At 56.3% G+C, this 16,152-nt stretch overlaps 1 protein-coding gene and 1 long non-coding RNA gene across 2 annotated transcripts in view; one reads left to right on the top strand and one right to left on the bottom strand.

Moving 5' to 3' along the window:
- LOC109461360 (uncharacterized) overlaps window positions 1-16,152 on the top strand; it is a 28,497-nt gene that overhangs the window by 10,660 nt on the left and 1,685 nt on the right. Inside the window, exon 3 of the long non-coding RNA XR_016021412.1 lies at window positions 322-427. This is a non-coding gene — a long non-coding RNA (uncharacterized LOC109461360). The remainder of the gene's footprint in view (window positions 1-321; window positions 428-16,152) is intronic.
- GRIFIN (galectin-related inter-fiber protein) lies at window positions 3,776-6,648 on the bottom strand. Its single transcript, XM_088798846.1, is given in 9 exon segments — window positions 3,776-3,798; window positions 3,801-3,873; window positions 3,876-3,947; window positions 4,495-4,553; window positions 4,556-4,579; window positions 4,582-4,644; window positions 4,750-4,901; window positions 5,033-5,075; window positions 6,606-6,648. Coding segments are annotated over 9 exon segments (552 nt in total).

The following is a 16,152-nucleotide window of genomic DNA, read 5'->3' as shown; positions in this document are numbered from 1 at the left end:
AGTCTCCCCAGAGATCAGAAGCAGTGGCTGCCCTGGTGACCTCCTAGAGCTCCTTTAGCTGAGCACAACACCCTGCTGTCTTTGGGTCTCTGAAGGGTGTTGAGAATGTTCAGGCTCCTTCCAAGGGGCCTCTGCTATGGCACAGGGGAGGGATGGGAGGCATAGGGGGAGGAGCAGATTTAAGTCGACTCCAGAATTTGCTTCCAGTTGGCAGAGAAATGGCTACTGTGATAGGTAGTGAGCTGCCTGCCCCTAGCTGGGTTCAAGTGGGATCTGGTTCCATTTACTCATTAATTTAACAGCTATTTTTTGGTGCCAAAGGTGTGCCAGACCCTGTTCCAGGTATGGGGAACCCAGTGGTGCACACAGGCGGCAGTTTCCTGTCCCGGAGCTGACCATCCAGTGGCGGAGGATAGCCAGCAAAACTGTGAGCAGGAAAATTCATGAACCGTAATTGCGACTTGGGATAAAGGGCACACATGCAACAGGGATGGAGAATATACACAGCCCGGGAAGCGAGAGGCGTCCTGAGGAGGCCTGAATCATGAGCCGCGTTCTGGGGGTGTGCAAGGAGGTGCCATGCAAAGGCCCTGAGGCAGAGATGACTCAGTATATTCCAGGACTGGGAAGGAGGTGGGTGAGCAGGGGAGAGATGGACCCAGAGACGCCGCAGTGAGGAGGGATTGGGTTCATTCTTACCTCTCAGTGCAGCGACCAGCTATCCAAGGAGTGGGGATTGGAATGGAAGCCTCCATAGTCCCATGGCCCCTGTGGGGGGTGGGGGGCAGAAACGCCTCTAGCTTGTCCCAGGCTCTAGGTGATTTTCCCCAAGCCAATCATTCATGCATTCACTCAGTCATTCATTCAGCAAACATTTTCAGAGCTAGATGTGCTGTGGGAGAGCCAGGGCTGGGACGGGGAAAGGACCTGGTCCCCGACCCCCAGAAGAGGCAGTGTGATGGGGGTGAGTAGGGAGAAGCAGAGGGTGTAAGAGCCCCTTGGAGGTCAGGGAGGGCTTCCCAGAGGAAGTGTCAGCTGAGGGACCAGCCAGCAATTCTGGCCACAGGGCTACAGAGCTGGGTGCGGGCGCAGTTATAGACAAGCCAGACGGATTCCCATACTGTGTGCTGAGGGCAGTGGTAGCATGGAAGGGGTTACAGCAAGGCATGTGTCTACTGCAGCAGGGAACTCTTATATCACAGCTCCCTGCACCCCTTTCACAGACGGGGAGACTGAGGCCCAAGGATGCAGTGGATCTGGGGCCCTGTGGTCTGATTTGCCCCACAGCAGCTTATAACCTATAGTGGACAGAGGGCTGATTCGAAGCTGGCTCGGCTCAGAGCCAACGGTCGAGGGACAGGGTGTGTGTGTGTGTGTGTGTGTGTGTGTGTGTGTGTGTATGTATGGGTGCATGCACTTGAAGTCTGTGAGACCTGGAGATTGTGGTTCCATCCCGCATTTGCTGAGCAATTCTAGGCAAGTCACAACCTCTCTGAGCCCGTTTCACATCTGTAAAACGAGTGTTGCTCTGTTCTTGGGAAATGGTGCAGACCTGGCCCTTTCATGGAGCCCAGCAAATTCAGAGGCAGACTGTGCCTCTGACTCTGAGCCTCAGGTTGTCCCCAGGCTCAGACCCCACCCCCACCCCCACCCCACACCCCCAGCAAGAACAAAAAGCCTGACATCCTCTAGTATTCTCGTAGGGAGACAGCTCTTCACCAGGAAGAGGCCTTTTGTCTGTAGGGAAACTGAGGCCAGAGAGGGTGAGCAGCCAGCTCAGGTCTCAAGCAGGGGCCTGGAATCCCCCATTGGTAGGTTCAGAGCCCCAGGAGGAGGCACTCCCCCAGGCAGGAGCGTTGCCCAGTCCTTCCCAGGGCCGGGGCTGGGCCTGCTGGACTACACGTCTGCCTGCAGCTGCCAGCCGCCAGCCCCACCCCTTGACACAAAGGGCCAGACCTACCAAAGGAGTGGGGGGAGAAGGGGCTCCTGGGCCAGCTGGGCTGTGGACACAGGCAGGGAAGTGCTCGGAGACAGGAAGGAAGCTGCGCAGCTGGAGGCTGGGGCCGCCATTGTCTCACCTGGGGGTGGGGGCGCCGTCAGCTCCCCTCTGTCCTGCTCAGCTGCCCAGATGGGCCCTCAGCTCTGCATGGCAGCTGGGACCACTGGACCCTTCCCTCTGTGGGCCCACCCTGCTGCTGACTCTTTCCCTCACCCAGCCTCAGTTTCCCCATCTGTAAACCTTAGAGAGCAAGACATTTGGGCCAGATCCATGTACTGCCAGGAATTCCACGCACGTGACATCATGACAAGTGCCAGCCGTCACTAGAGCAGGGGTGTCCAAACTGTGGCCCGCGGGCCAACTGCGGCCCACAGTCCATTTTTAATTGGCCCGCAGCAAATTCCGAAAATATATTTAGTTTACTTAAATAAACCAGGTGAGGCAATACGTACTTCACCTCGAGTGAGTGGCCCGGCTGTTTGTGTATTTTACCGCATATGGCCCTTGGTAAAAAACGTTGAAAAAAGTTTGGACACCCCTGCTCTAGAGCTTCACCTGAATCAACTCCACAATGAACTTAGTGATTCCCTGTGAGCCGAGGGCTCCAGTTGTCCCCAGAAGTTCAGGACTTGCCTGAGGTCACACATGGGCAGCAGAGCTGTGGCTCAGGCCCAGGCAGTAACTGCTGCCCTCCTGTCTGTCTCCAGTGCTGTCACTGACTTATGGCCTCTCTTTAATGACTCACTTGTAAAGGTTAAATACCTGTTAGGCCTTGTCCTAAGCTGTGACCTCGCCAGTTCAATTAAGATAGATTATAATAGGTGATAGGTAGATGATAGATGTGTATCACAGATGATACATAGATAGATGATAGGTAGACAGATGGATGGATGGATGGTAGGTAGTAGAGAGATAGAAAATAGCTCAATGGATAGACAGACGATAGATAGGTAGACAGACTGACAAGCTGGGATCTGAAACCAAGGCTGGGAGACTCCCAGCTGTGCTAGCTCTGCCCAGACATGGTCTTCAGGGCTGCTGCCCTTCCCCCACCACACACCGGAGGGGCCAGGGAGCAGAGCACGTCTCATTTCCAGGTGGGAAGAGGAGAAACAGGAAGGACCCCCTCCCTCCCCCTCCTCCCCCCCAAGCAGGGCGAGGAGGAAGCTGAGGGACCTCCCAGCAGACTGTGGGCAGGATGCCCTGAGGCCAGAGGGGTGTGAGCTCAGTGGTCCTGGGCCAGACCAGCTGGGACCTCCCCCCATGGCTAGGAGCCCTGTCCTGTCAGATGTCATCAGACACCACCCCCCACCCCAGGCCTTCATGTCCTGAGGGGGAAGGGAAGGGGTCAGACCATCCCAGGGCATCGTCTCAGGGCCCCGGGCCCCTAGCCCTGGTGGGGATGTCCTAGGGGTCATCACTTCGCCCCACCCCAGCGCCTCTCACCGCAAGCAACCAAGCTCCTGCAGCCTGCTCAGACTTTACTGAAAGTGGAGCAGCAATGGGGGCCCCAAACCACAGACCCTTCTCCCCAGCTTCCCCAGGGTGGGCTCCACTGGACACCTGGTGGCTGATGGCTGAGGCTCACTCCTGGGACTTGAGGCACAGCTCAGTAGCCCCTGTCCCTGCAACTACCCAGGACACGCTCAGCTCAGCCCCAGCCCAGCCTGGCACAGACGGTGGGGTGTGGACCGGCTCACTGAGAGGGACCAAGCCCGCAGCCCCCTCCGGGGGGAAGGAGCAGAGGCCCGAGGCAGGGCGTGTGGGGGAAGAGCGCTACCCCCAGCTCAGGCCCCTCCTGCCAGCTCCACCTGGGCCAGGCGGTGGTCGGTCAGCACCTGCACACGGATGATGGCCGCCAGCGGCCTGTGGCGGCCATGTGCAAACTTAGCACCTTGTACTCCTGGGCGTGGACGTGGAAGGGCTGGGCATCCGCGCTGACCTCCATCTGGGGGCAGAGGCCAGGGACCTAACGCCTGCGTGGAACCCCACCCTGGTCCTGCTCTCGCTCACATGCCCTCTGAGTCCCATAAGCAGAGCCAGGGAGGCCTGAGGGTCCCCTCACCATGTGGAACTCCATCTCGCAGGCCCACCCCAGATGGGAGCTCTGAGCCCCAGCTGAGTGTCCCCATCCTCTCTGAGGGGGGGGAGCTGGCAGCTGAGGGCTGGAGGTGGGGACATCCCATTGCACCCACTCACACTGAGATTTCTGCATCAGCCTGGTCCCCCGTAACCGTCCCCTGCGGGGCCGAGGGAAGCAGTAAACCCCAGCTACTTCACAGCACCCATCCCCGAAGCAGCCAGGTGGCCCTCATGCTCCCACAGGCACCCCAAGCCTGGCCTCCCTGACCCCGTGGGCCTTGCCCCCTCCAGGTTTCCCCCCACAGTCCTGCCTCACTCCAGGTCACCCCCCAGCCTCACCCCACCAGGTCTCCCCCCCAGGACCCCCCTGCCCGGTCTCTCCTACCCCCCTTGCCTCCCTTGTCCCCCATCACCTAAAAGGGCTCCCCCAGCACCAGCGGGAAGATGCAGGACACACCCTCCTGGCCCCACGGTCACCCTGGAAGACGTTGCCCACCTGGTGGCAGTAGAGAATCGAGGCTTGATGTGAAAGGCGATGTCCCCTCCTCGGACAGGAAATTGATCTCAAACCTGGGGGACATCATGGTGTTGTGAGAGCAGCAGACAGCTGGATACTCATGCCACCCAAAGCCAAAAAGGGGTGCCCTGGGGAGGGTGATGTCCCTTACTGTCCTCTCCAGGGTCAGAGTGTCCCCGGCCCAGCAGGTTCCAGCCCGGGGCCAGGCCCTTTGCACAGAAGGCTTCAAACTGCCCGCAAACAATGGGGACAGAGGCCCAGGGTCCGTGGAAGCCCCACAGGTCCCAGCGAGCAGCGTTCCTTCTGTGAACGGGTGGTGGGGGGTCTCAGCCGGGGTTCCGATGAGAGGGCAGCTCCACTGGGAAGGAGCCCAGGTGACTTGGGGAGCTCCACCTGGCCCTGCTCCCTTCTCCCGGAATCCAGGCCTTACTCACCTGCAGTGCCATCTCTCCAGTCTCTGCAGGCAGGCCGAGCAGCCTGGGGATATAGGCAGGGGGCTGGGGAGGGTGTTGGAGGCCCACCCCCAGACGGCCTGCCAGGCACGCTGCCCTTCCCTGCCTCTACTTCTCCCTTTGTCCTGGCCTCCCGCACCCCAGCAGGCCCTCCATTCAAGCACTAGGGGAAGAAACAGGGTAACAGGCTCAGTGCCCCCTTTTCCTCAGGGCCCCATCTGGCTCTCAAACGTCATTTCTTAGGAGCCCTCAGACACCTCAGAAAACAGTGTCTCCCCCATTCTTGCAGGAAGGGTAGCCCAGGTCCCAGCCCAGCGTCTCCAACAGGCTCCCAGGGACCCAAACCCTCCCATTTGGTTAGATGAGGCGAGGGAGGGGAGGCCTCCTGGGAGCACAGTGTCCCCCACCCAGCCGCTGCGGCCTCTGCTCACTGCCCACTCAGGCTGGCTCAGCTGCCCCAGAGGCACTGAGTTGGGATTAGGCTGGGGCTGTAGTCAGTGCATTCCTGGGGGTGGGGCAGAAGGGATGGGGAGGGCTTTTCCCACACCCCATGCCCTCCTGGCCTGGCCCCTCAGCTCCTCTTAGCTGAGCCAGGTAGGAGGCCAGGCTGACCTGGGGGAGCGGGCAGGCTGTCCCCAAGCTCTGGGGCAGTTGTGGGGCCCTCTGGGCTGCCCTGTCCAGGGATCTGGCCCAGCGAGGAGCCAGGGTGGGTACGCGGAGCACCAGGCCTGCTGTGTGATCATGCGGGTGAGTGCAAATGAGTGGTGAGTGTGCAAGTGTGCCTGTGAATGTATGTGTGCAGGTGAATGTGTGAGTGTGTGGTGAGTATGGGACTGTGTGTTTGACACGAACCAGTGTGTGTGGACCTGAGAGCTCACACGTGCACGAGGTGTGTGTGAGTGTGTGTGGCTCAGCTGCCCTTCCTGTCTCGAGGCCCCCAGCCCGCAGGGGTGCTCGGCCAAGGTTCCCAGCCCCAGGCCCCTGACGGGTGACCCTGGTGCCTGCCCGGCCCCTTCCCACACGCTGGTGCAGGCAAGTGCCTGACCAGTTTTTGGTGAGGGGAGGTGATGGTCAGACCGGGAGGGGACATGGAGGTGGCTGTGACTGCCCCTACGGTGGGGGCAGTGCAGGGGCCACCTCTCGGTGCTGTCCTCCCTGCTGGGCACTAGCAGTGCTGGCAGGGCCTGCAAGGGGCAGCCCTGGGCAGCAGAGGTGCTGCCAGGGAGCCTGCCCGCTGTGAGGTCCCAGCTCAGACAGCTGGCCTGCCGGGCACATCCATGGCCCAGCCTAGCCTACTGTCCTGGGGCCTGCAGGCTGCAGCGCCCTGGCACCTGCCTCCACCTGAGGACACAGTGGGGTTGGGGCTTGTCACAGTGGCCCAGCAGGAAGGTGAGTCGAGTCCTGCCTCCCCATCTCCCTGTCCTGTCCCCAGTCCGCCCTCAGCCTGCCTGGCTGGGTGATGGGGCCTTATGTTGCAGGTAGCCCAGGGAGCCTGGAGGGGGTAGGGGTGAGCCTGGTCTGTTTACTTCCTCCCCCCCGGAGATCTCAGCCCCACCTGGGCTGGGAGGAGGCAGGCTCCGGGCCTCCGCCTGTACCATGACACTTGTACCTGGCATGAGTGCACACCTGGCCAGGTTTGTGGTCTCACGCTGCCTGACTGTGGCTTTGAAACCTCACCCACATGGGGTGGGAGCCTAGGAGTGGCCAAAGCTCTCAGTGACCGAGGTGCCAAGGGCCCAAAAGACCCCAACAGAGCTGGGGGATGGAGAGAGGGACATGGAGGCTCCAAGTGGTTGGCTCAACACTGCAGGCACACCCCAGTCTCCTGGAATCCAGTGGGACCCCAGCTGGGTCTCCCGGTTCCGGGGTAGGTGGGGTAAAGTGCCTCTACCCTGCGTTGCTGGCCAGCCAGAGCTGGAGCTGTGGGAGCAAACAGACGTGCCCATCCAGGCCGCCCGCGCCTCCCGGATGTGTGGTTTTGCCCTGGGCTGTTGGCATTCATAGGCATCCAGGAGGCAGCAGGGTCTCCACCCAGCTCCAGTGAGAACCTTCACTCAGCAGAACAGCCACCTGGGTCCCACAGCCCATCGTCACCCCTGGGGCCTCCTTTGCCAGGTGGTACCTGCATAGGACTGGTGCTCGGAGTTGCCTGGTAAATAAATGCTGCCCCATCTACTGGTGCTCACCAGCCAGACACTTGGCTAAGCTCATTATGTGTACTGCACCCAATGATACTAAGAGGATAAACTGTTATCTCCGTGATACAGAGAAGGATATAAGGGCTCAGAGAAGTTAAGTGACTTGCCCAAGGTAACACAGCTAGGGAGTAGCAAAGCTACTGTTTGAACCCAGAAGTCTGCCCTCTGGACAGAAGCCCCTCAGCAGGCCTCCTGGGGGTTATCAGGGTCAGCTTCCTGGAGGAGGCGGCACTTAAAGTAGATTTTGAAGAATGAGTAGGAGTTAGAAAGTGGCAGGGAAGGGTGCTGTAGGGAGAGGCACAGCAAGAGCAGAGTGGCTGGGCCCAGCACCAGGAGGCAGGGCGTCAAGGTCAGGCAGGGTCTGACACCTCAGGGGCCCCAGGGTGTTGGGCACAAGTCCCCGGGGCAATCTGCGGAGGATCACTCATCTTTTGGGGAGGTCGGCACAGTTTTCATGGTCTACAGGAGTCAGGCATCATTGTGCCGACTTGAGCAATGAAGAAACTGAGGCCCAGGCAGAAGAAACCGTCCCAGAGCCCCACGATGAGGGGTGGTGGCCTCAGGACGTGAGTGCAGCCTCTGGGCTCCCAGTCCAGTGCTCCTTCCAGCCCCCACCAGCAGAGCAGCACCGGGCCCAGGACACAGCTCAGGCCAGCTCTCCTCTCGCTGGTGCTTGGCAGCCTTGGCACACAGTGGCCCACTCTTTTCCCCACTGTTGGGGCTGTGCCTTCTGGGTCAGGCCAAAGAGTGAGGATAGTTTGAAAGCACCAGGCAACCATTACACAGGTGGGGAAACTGAGGCCCAGGAGGCAAGGTGCTTGCTGGGAGACAGCGTGGGCAGCGGGGGGCATTGAGCTCTGGCCTCTGCTGCCCTTCTGAGGCCCTTGTAGGACCTTGGCCGTGAGGTCTAGCCCAGGCCAGGCCTTAGTGCCCATGTTCTCATGACCTCCTGAGAGGGCACTGTTGCCCCCATTCTGTTTCGCCTCCTGTTTTACAGGTGTGGTAACTAGAGCTCAAAGGGAAGATGAAACTAGCCTGTCCACTAGGCTGCTGGTGGAGCTGCTGTTCTAACCCCACAGAGGTGGGGCTCAGAGGGGACAGGGCAGAGCTTCTCCCGACTCTTCCCACTTTCCCAGATCCCACAGCTCTGCCCCGCAGGTCAGCATCTGGTAATAAAGGCCCCACCCTTTGCCCTCCTCAGAGTGAGCTTGCGTCTGTGCTCAGCCTGCTGGGTGAGGGCTCCCGGCCACTGTACTGATGGGGCCACTGAGGCCACTGTTGGGCCTGTTTTGCTGGTGGGCCACTGTGGTGAGCAACCCTCCAGGGGTCACTAGGGAGCTCGGTCCAAAGGACGTGCCTGAGACTCCAAACCCTTGGTGGTACCGCTTTGGGGCCGGAGCTGATGGACAGGGCGCCCTGGTAGCCCTCACAGGACGGCGTGCTGGGGCCTGGATGAGGCCGTGGGAGCCTCTTGGCCCTTGAGCAAATGACCTGTGATGGCAGCCATCTTTGAGGAAGCTCAACCAGCCCAACAGGCCAGTCAGAAAGGCCGTCTGTGCACAAGGCCCTCAGCCAGGCACAATAGCTAGTGGGAGGCCTCTGTGGCAGGGCCTGGCCAGGTGGCTGGCTGGCGTCTGGCCTGGAGGGGGCACCATAATGGTTTTTCCAAGTGGGGCTGGGCTCTGGCAGTTTCCAGGGACACAGGCTGCGCTGGCTTTATAAACAGACACGGCAGCAGCCTGGGTCTGAGGAAGGAAGAGCCCAATTAGATGGGAAAGTAGCTGGGGGTCCTGGCCTGGCCTGCACGTGGGGTCCTCAGGAGCACCCTCCCAACACCAGGCCAGAGTCTGTGAGGGCTAGAGGGGGCAGAGGACACCAGGAGTGGGGTCAAATCTCCCTTCTGACAGGGGACCTCCGAGTGCTACCCTGTGACCTGGAGCCATGACCCTTCCATGACGGGGGGGAGGGCAGCCAGACCCACTTCTATCCCTCATTCGTAAATGTTTACAAAGCACCTACTGAGTGCATTGTGAGGGGCAAGACAGAACGTGTACTGCAGAGGAGAGGCGGAAAATAAACAGCTCAGCAAATAGCTGGATAGTGTCGATGGTGATTCATGCTGGGAAGAAAGGGAGCTAGGGCAGCAGCACATCCTGCTGATTAACACTGACCACACATGGCCACTGGGCACGTCGGAACTGAGACGTAAGTGTGAAAAAACCCTACATTTACAAGCCATAGTGCAAAAAGGAATGTAAAATATTTCATTGATAATGTTATATTGATTGCGTGTTAACGTGATAATATTTTGGATCTATTGCGTTAAATGAAGTATATTATTATAATTAATTCCACCTGTTTTAAAAACTTTTTAAAATGTGGTCACTAGAAAATATTAAATTGTATCTGTGCTTGTCTTCTGTTTCTATGGGATGGAGGGGGCGGGAGGAGAGGGCAGGGGCTCAACTAGGGCAGGGAGGGTGCTCTCCGGGGAGGTGACTGCTGCCCGGAGACCTCGTGTTGAGAAAGACCCAGCCCAGGAGATGGGGGAAGAATGACCCAGGCAGGGGGCAGGGAGGTACAAAGGTCCAGAGTGGGGGGTGCAGTGTGAGGTGAGCTGAGGCCACTCCAGTGAAAGGGACAGGCTGGGCTAGGCCACATGAGGAGCCGCCAGGCTCCCCCTAAAGGCTGGGACAGCAGCCTGGAGAATGAGTCTGCCCCCACCCTAGAGCCCCCTCTGGGCGGGCTCCCACCCCCGCCTTGGACACTTCAGGAGGTCATTGCTGTCCCCAGTCCCTGCACCGCGCTCCCTGCCGCCCGCTGGCTTCAAATGCTCCCACCACGACTATTGAGAAAGGCCCAAGGGAGCCGCCAGCTCCCAAAATAACCTCACACCAGTTCCAGGACATCTGTGGAGGCGGAGTGCTGGAACCCAGAGCTGTGAGCACCATGCGCCTTGGGCAGAGTCGGGGCTGGGAATGGGGACACGGATGGGGGACAGAGAGGGGGAGAGAGAGACGGAGAGAAGGGGATGGCTAGAAAAACCAAGAGATGTACGGAGGCTTATAGAGGCACATGAGAAATAGGGTCAGGAAAGCGGGCAGGGGGAGGGAGGGGGAGAGAGACACACACACACACACACACACACACACACACACACACACACGAGTGAGCACACCCCAGACTAGGCAGTCCGAGCCCCATTAGAAGGCAGCCTCCCTCCAGACAGCCCCAGCCAGGCAAGGCCGGCCTCCAGAGGAGGGAGGGGGGCCGCACGCCTGAGCTGGGGTTTGGCCAGGTGAGCAGCTGAACAGAAGGTGGGGTTGAATAGATGGTCATTGTAGAGCTAGGGTCCTCACTGAACCACCCAGGGCTCCAGGAGTCCTATCTGACCAGAGTGGGCCCCACAGGGCCTCAGAGGATCCAGAGTTTATCTCCTAGCCTTCCTATTTTCCCAGAGGGGAAACTGAGGCTCAGAAAGGCCAGGTAACTTGTCTAAGGACCATAGCACATGAGTGGCAGGCGAGGACACAGCTGGCCTGGCACTCTTCACTCTGTGTCCCTCACCACTCCCCTAGCTGGCAAGCAGGCGAGGACAACCTTCTTCCCCTGCCCTGGGTCCCCAGGGGTTTGGGAACTGTCCTCTGAGCAGCACTGGCCAAGCCCGTGGAATTTCCCCAGCGCAAGGAGTAGCAGGGAGTGGGGATGCGATGGGCTGACACCTACAAAGACGGGTTGGGGGAAACTGAGGCAGAGAGGGGCTGCCTAAGGAGCCTGACCCTCCCTACTCCAGGGCCCAGCCTAGGATTCTGAGAAGTGGAAGCTGAGGGGTGTCTTTTGAGATTAAAAGGTCTCTTTCTTTTTAAAAGATTTTTATAAAAGGGCCAGCCCCGTGGCTCAGGCGGTTGGAGTTCCATGCTCCTAACGCCAAAGGCTGCCGGTTCGATTCCCACATGGACCAGTGCCAAATGGCTCAGTTAGTTGGAGCACGGGCTCTCAACCACAAGGTTGCCGGTTCGACTCCTCGACTCCCTCAAGGGATGGTGGGCAGCACCCCCTGCAACTAACAACAGCAACTAGACCTGGAGCTGAGCTGCGCCCTCCACAACTAAGACTGAAAGAACAACAACTTGAAGCTGAACAGAACCCTCCACAACTAAGATTGAAAGGACAACAACTTGACTTGGAAAAGTCCTGGAAGTACACACTGTTCCCCAATAAAGTCCTGTTCCCCTTCCCCAATAAAAATCTAAAAAAAAAAAAAAAGATTTTTATTAAAATATAGTTAACATACAATATTATGTTCCATACAATAGTTGTTCAACACTTATGTACTTAAAGAAGAGATCACCATAAGCCCAGCAACCCTTTGACACTGTACCTGCTGTCACAGTATTATTGACTATATTCCTATGCTGTACATCACATCCCCATGACTTATTTGTTTTATGCCTGGAAATTGGAACCTCTTATTCCCTTTCACTTTTTTCTCCCTTTTTAAATGTTTCAATAACAGTTAACATTCAATATTATTTTATATTAATTTCAGGTGTACAGCATAGTGGTTAGACATTTATGTAATTTAAGAAGCGATCCCCCTGACTAGTCTAGTACCCACCTGGCACTATACATAGTTATTACCATATCATTGACTATATTTCCTATGCTTTACGTTGTATCCCCATGACTATTTTGTAACTGCCAATTTGTACTTCTTAGTCCCTTCCCCTTTACACCCTGTCCCCCAATCCCCTCCCATCTATCACCCCAACAGATCTAGTTCCCATGTGACACCATAGTTATTACAATATTATTGACTACATTCCTTACGCTGTACCCTACATCCCCATGACTACTGTGTAACTACCAATTTGTACTTCTTAGTCCCTTCCCCTTTCACCCATTCCCAACACCTCTCGCATCTGGCAACCATCAAAATGTTTTCTGTATCTATGAGCCTGTTTGTTTTGTTTGTTTGTTTATTTTGTTCTTTAGATTCCACATATAAGCGATATCACATTGCATCTGTCTTTCTCTGACATTCCACTCAGCACAACACCCTCCAGGTCTATTCAGGTCCAGGTGGCAAGAACCCATGCCCTTCCATGGCCGAGCACTATTCCATTGTATCTATGTCCCACCTCCTCTTTATCCAGTCTTCCATCGACAGACACCCAGGCTGCCTCCACATCTTGGCCGTCGTAAACAATGCTGCAACGAACATATGGATGCACATGTCCCCTCAATGTAGAGTTTTTGGGTTTCTTCAAATAATTACCCAGAAGTGGGAAGACTGGGTCCTTCTTTGTCTCTTTGCATTTGTTTTAAAGTCTATTTTGTCTGGTAAAATATTGTTACCCCAGCTTTTTTGTTTGTTTGTTTCCATTTTCATGAAATATCTTTTTCCATTTCTTTACTTCCTGTCTGTGTGTGTATCTTTCAATCTGAAGTGAGTCTCTTGTAGGCAGCATGTGTAAGGGTCTTGTTTTCTTATCTATTCAGCCATCCTATGTCTTTTTTTTTTTTTTAAAGATTTTATTGGGGAAGGGGAACAGGACTTTATTGGGGAACAATGGTCAAATTGTTGTCCTTTCAATCTTAGTTGTGGAGGGTTTTGTTCAGCTTCAAGTTGTTGTTCTTTCAGTCTTAGTTGTGGAGGGCACAGCTCAGCTCCAGGTCCAGTTGCCGTTGCTAGTTGCAGGGGGCACAGCCCACCATCCCTTGTGGGAGTCGAACCGGCAACCTTGTGGTTCAGAGGACACGCTCCAACCAACTGAGCCATCCAGGAGCTCAGCAGTAGTTCAGCTCAAGGTGCCATGTTCAATCTTAGTTGCAGGGGGCGCTGCCCACCATCCCTTGCGGGACTTGAGGAGTTGAACCGGCAACCTTGTGGTTGAGAGCCCACTGGCCCATGTGGGAATCGAACTGGCAGCCTTCGGAGTTAGGAGCACGGAGCTCTAACCACCTGAGCCACCGGGCCGGCCCCTCTCCTCATTTTTTAAATTCTTTTTCCTTTTTGCTGTTCCAATTGGGTGTTTTCTGCTACTTTGTCATCCAATTTGCTGATTCGATCCTCTGCTTCATCTAGTTTGCTGGTGATTCCTTCTAGTGCATTCTTCATTTCAGTTATTGTACTCTTCACTTCAGACTGGTTCTTTACATGGTTTCTATGTCTTTTTTATGCTTGCTGTCTCTCTGTTGAAGTTATCATAAGTTCATTGAGTATCCTCATAACCAGTGTTTTGAACTCTGTCTCTGGTAGATTGCTTGCCTCTATTTCATTTAGTTCTTTTTCTGGAGTTTTCTCCTGTTCTTTTATTTCGGACATATTTCTTTGTTTCCTCATTTTGACTGCCTCCCTATGTTTGTTTCTATGTATGAGGTAGATCTGCTATGTCTCCTAGTCTCGGCCTTATGTAGTAGATGCCCTGTGGGGCCCTGGCAAAGTTTTCCTGGTCACCTGCTTCATGTGCTCCAGGAATTTCCTTAGTGTGGGTTGTGTGTACCCTCCTGTTATAGTTGAGTCTTGGTTGCTGTTGGTACATAAGTGAGTGGGATTGACACTCAGGCTGATTGGCTGTGGGGTTTGACCACATCCACAGCTTACAGTATGCTGTGCAGGGAGCTTACCCCACTGAGTGTAATTTGCCCCAGTGGGCTCTGGAACCTGTTGAGACAGTCCTTTGCGTGTGCTGCTTGTGGGGCTAATTGGGTGGTGCTCTGCTGTGTCTGAAGCCAACGTCCAGGTGTGCTGGTTCTGGGGCCTCTAGGGAGGGGCTCTGGTACAGGCCCAGGTCACCCACTTACTGGTGACCAGCTGGGGACTATCTGGTAGGAGCTACAAAGCAGTCTGTGGTTTTTTGTTTCCTCTGCTAACCCTGGAGGCACTGGGAGAGGCCACACTGCAAACCAAGGACATCTGCCACCAATACTGGGCCTTGGGTAGCCCCACAAAAAGCCAGGACACCCGAGACCTGCTGCCACCTGCTGGCTAAAATGTTCAGCCACTGATAGAGCCTCCTGTGGAATGCAAGTTGGTTGAGGCAGGAGCTCAGGGAGACACTAGAGTGGGAACAGTTGTGCTCATCAGGTTAATGTAAATTCTGATTTGGTGCTGGTGCTGAGCCTAAAGCTACTCAGCAAAAGTCTCAGAGCACACCGTGGCCAGTCATTGCCCACCTGGGGCCCATGGACTCCGAAAGTTTTCCAAGAAAGAGTGCAATGTGGGAGGGGCTGGCTGTTTGTCAAGGAAGTGCCTTTGGCTTTGGGGGAGTTGGGTAGGGTGGGTTCCCAGTGAATCAGCCGGGCAGAGCTCTAGAGCTCACCAAACAAATCAGATTCAGATGTGGCCGTAAGCGTGTGCAGCGGGCTCAGGGGGCGGGCTCAACACAGGCAAGATGACGCTTACCTGCTGGCTGCATGGAAGAAAAACCACACACGGGAAAAATGGGACTCTCCCCAGCTCTGGCCTCAAAGCCACACACCTCAGTCTGCTCCCCATGTGCCTCTGATGCCCCTCAAGTCTTGCCTCTCTGCTGGAGCCCAAGGTGAGCGCCTACGAGCGAATGAGTCTGTCCGTGGGTTGTTTAAGAGGATGTCTAGGTGTCCCGCTGCCTTCCATCCCACCTGGATGGTTGGAATCTCCACTGTTTTTCACAACCAGATGTGGGAGCTCTTCTTCCTGGCACCAATACTCTGGGCTGGGAAGCCTTGTGTGGGGCTGGGGTCCCTGGCTCCTCTGGGGGCAACCTCTGCGGCTAAGGTATCTCGCCCTATTTTCAACCACCATACAGACGTTTGGGGTCAGCCCAGTTCACGTCTCCACTCCTCCTACCAGTCTGGACGTGGCTTCTTGTTTCTATCCTTAGTTATAAAACTTCTGTTCAGCCAGACGTCAGATGGTTCTCCAGGTTGATTGGTCTATAATTTGGTTGCAAGTTTAATGTGTTCATGGAAGGAAGCAGGCACGGTGTTTAACCACTCTGCCATCTTGAATCTCTCCCGAGATTAAAGGGTCTTTACCCCAAAACCCCATCCAGGTCCACATGCTCCGTTCATTCATTCGTTCATTTATTCAACAAACATTTACTAAATACTCCCTGTGTCCTGGCAGTTGGGAGGCCACAGTGGAGGAAGTGACAATCTAGACTAAGATCCAAAGAGCTGTGGGACTGGCCTGAGGTCCCGAGGCCTTGGAGGGGACCCATCTGGGCAGTTGTGGACTGCTCTGGAGTCCATATGGTCAGGGTCAGGACTGGCTCTGCAGGCCCTAGCAACCCCCACCCCCACCACCTACTACTGAGGTTCTGTTTTTGTGATGGTGGAAATTTTGCAACGTATTTCTCAGGGTAGAAAATAAAAGCAAAGAAAAGCCACTTATGTGTATAACTCCAGTGGTGATGGAGGGCCTTCTATGGGACAGGGAGTGCGAGCGAGGGCCAAGTTCAAAAGGTGAGTGCACACAAGGTACCCAAGGAAGCGAGCGGGAATTGGGAGGTGCTGGACTCAGGCGGGTGTCCACCTGGCTGGATGATGCCTGTCCCCCGAGGCCCAGGGCAGAGCCTGGGCACCTTCAGCGGAGGGACAGGAGAGGGCCCTGTGGAGAGGCGAAGGTGGGAGTGGTGGCTGGCAGGGAGCGAGGCCGAGAGTTTGCAGAGGAGCCGTTCTCCCAGCAAAATGGTGCAAGCAGTCCCTGGCCTGAGGCCTGCTGGGGACTGGGCTGAGCTGGACAATGGGAGGCCTGGGGGAGGCAGAGGGCAAAGCTGTGAGTGGGCAGGAGGAAGTGGGGACCCTTGCCCCCCTCGGCTCCTCCTTCTTCTCATTCCCTTGGCCTCCCCCCTCCCCATTCCCTCTCTGCCCCAGACAGGGGCTCGGGACCGTGAGTCCAGTGTGCCAGCTCACCCC

The sequence above is a fragment of the Rhinolophus sinicus genome, chromosome 5, assembly GCF_057876585.1.
Source record: "Rhinolophus sinicus isolate RSI-liver-muscle chromosome 5, RSI-T2T, whole genome shotgun sequence".
Taxonomy (NCBI): Eukaryota; Metazoa; Chordata; class Mammalia; order Chiroptera; family Rhinolophidae; genus Rhinolophus; species Rhinolophus sinicus.
This window is presented reverse-complemented; position numbering and strand designations above follow the sequence as displayed.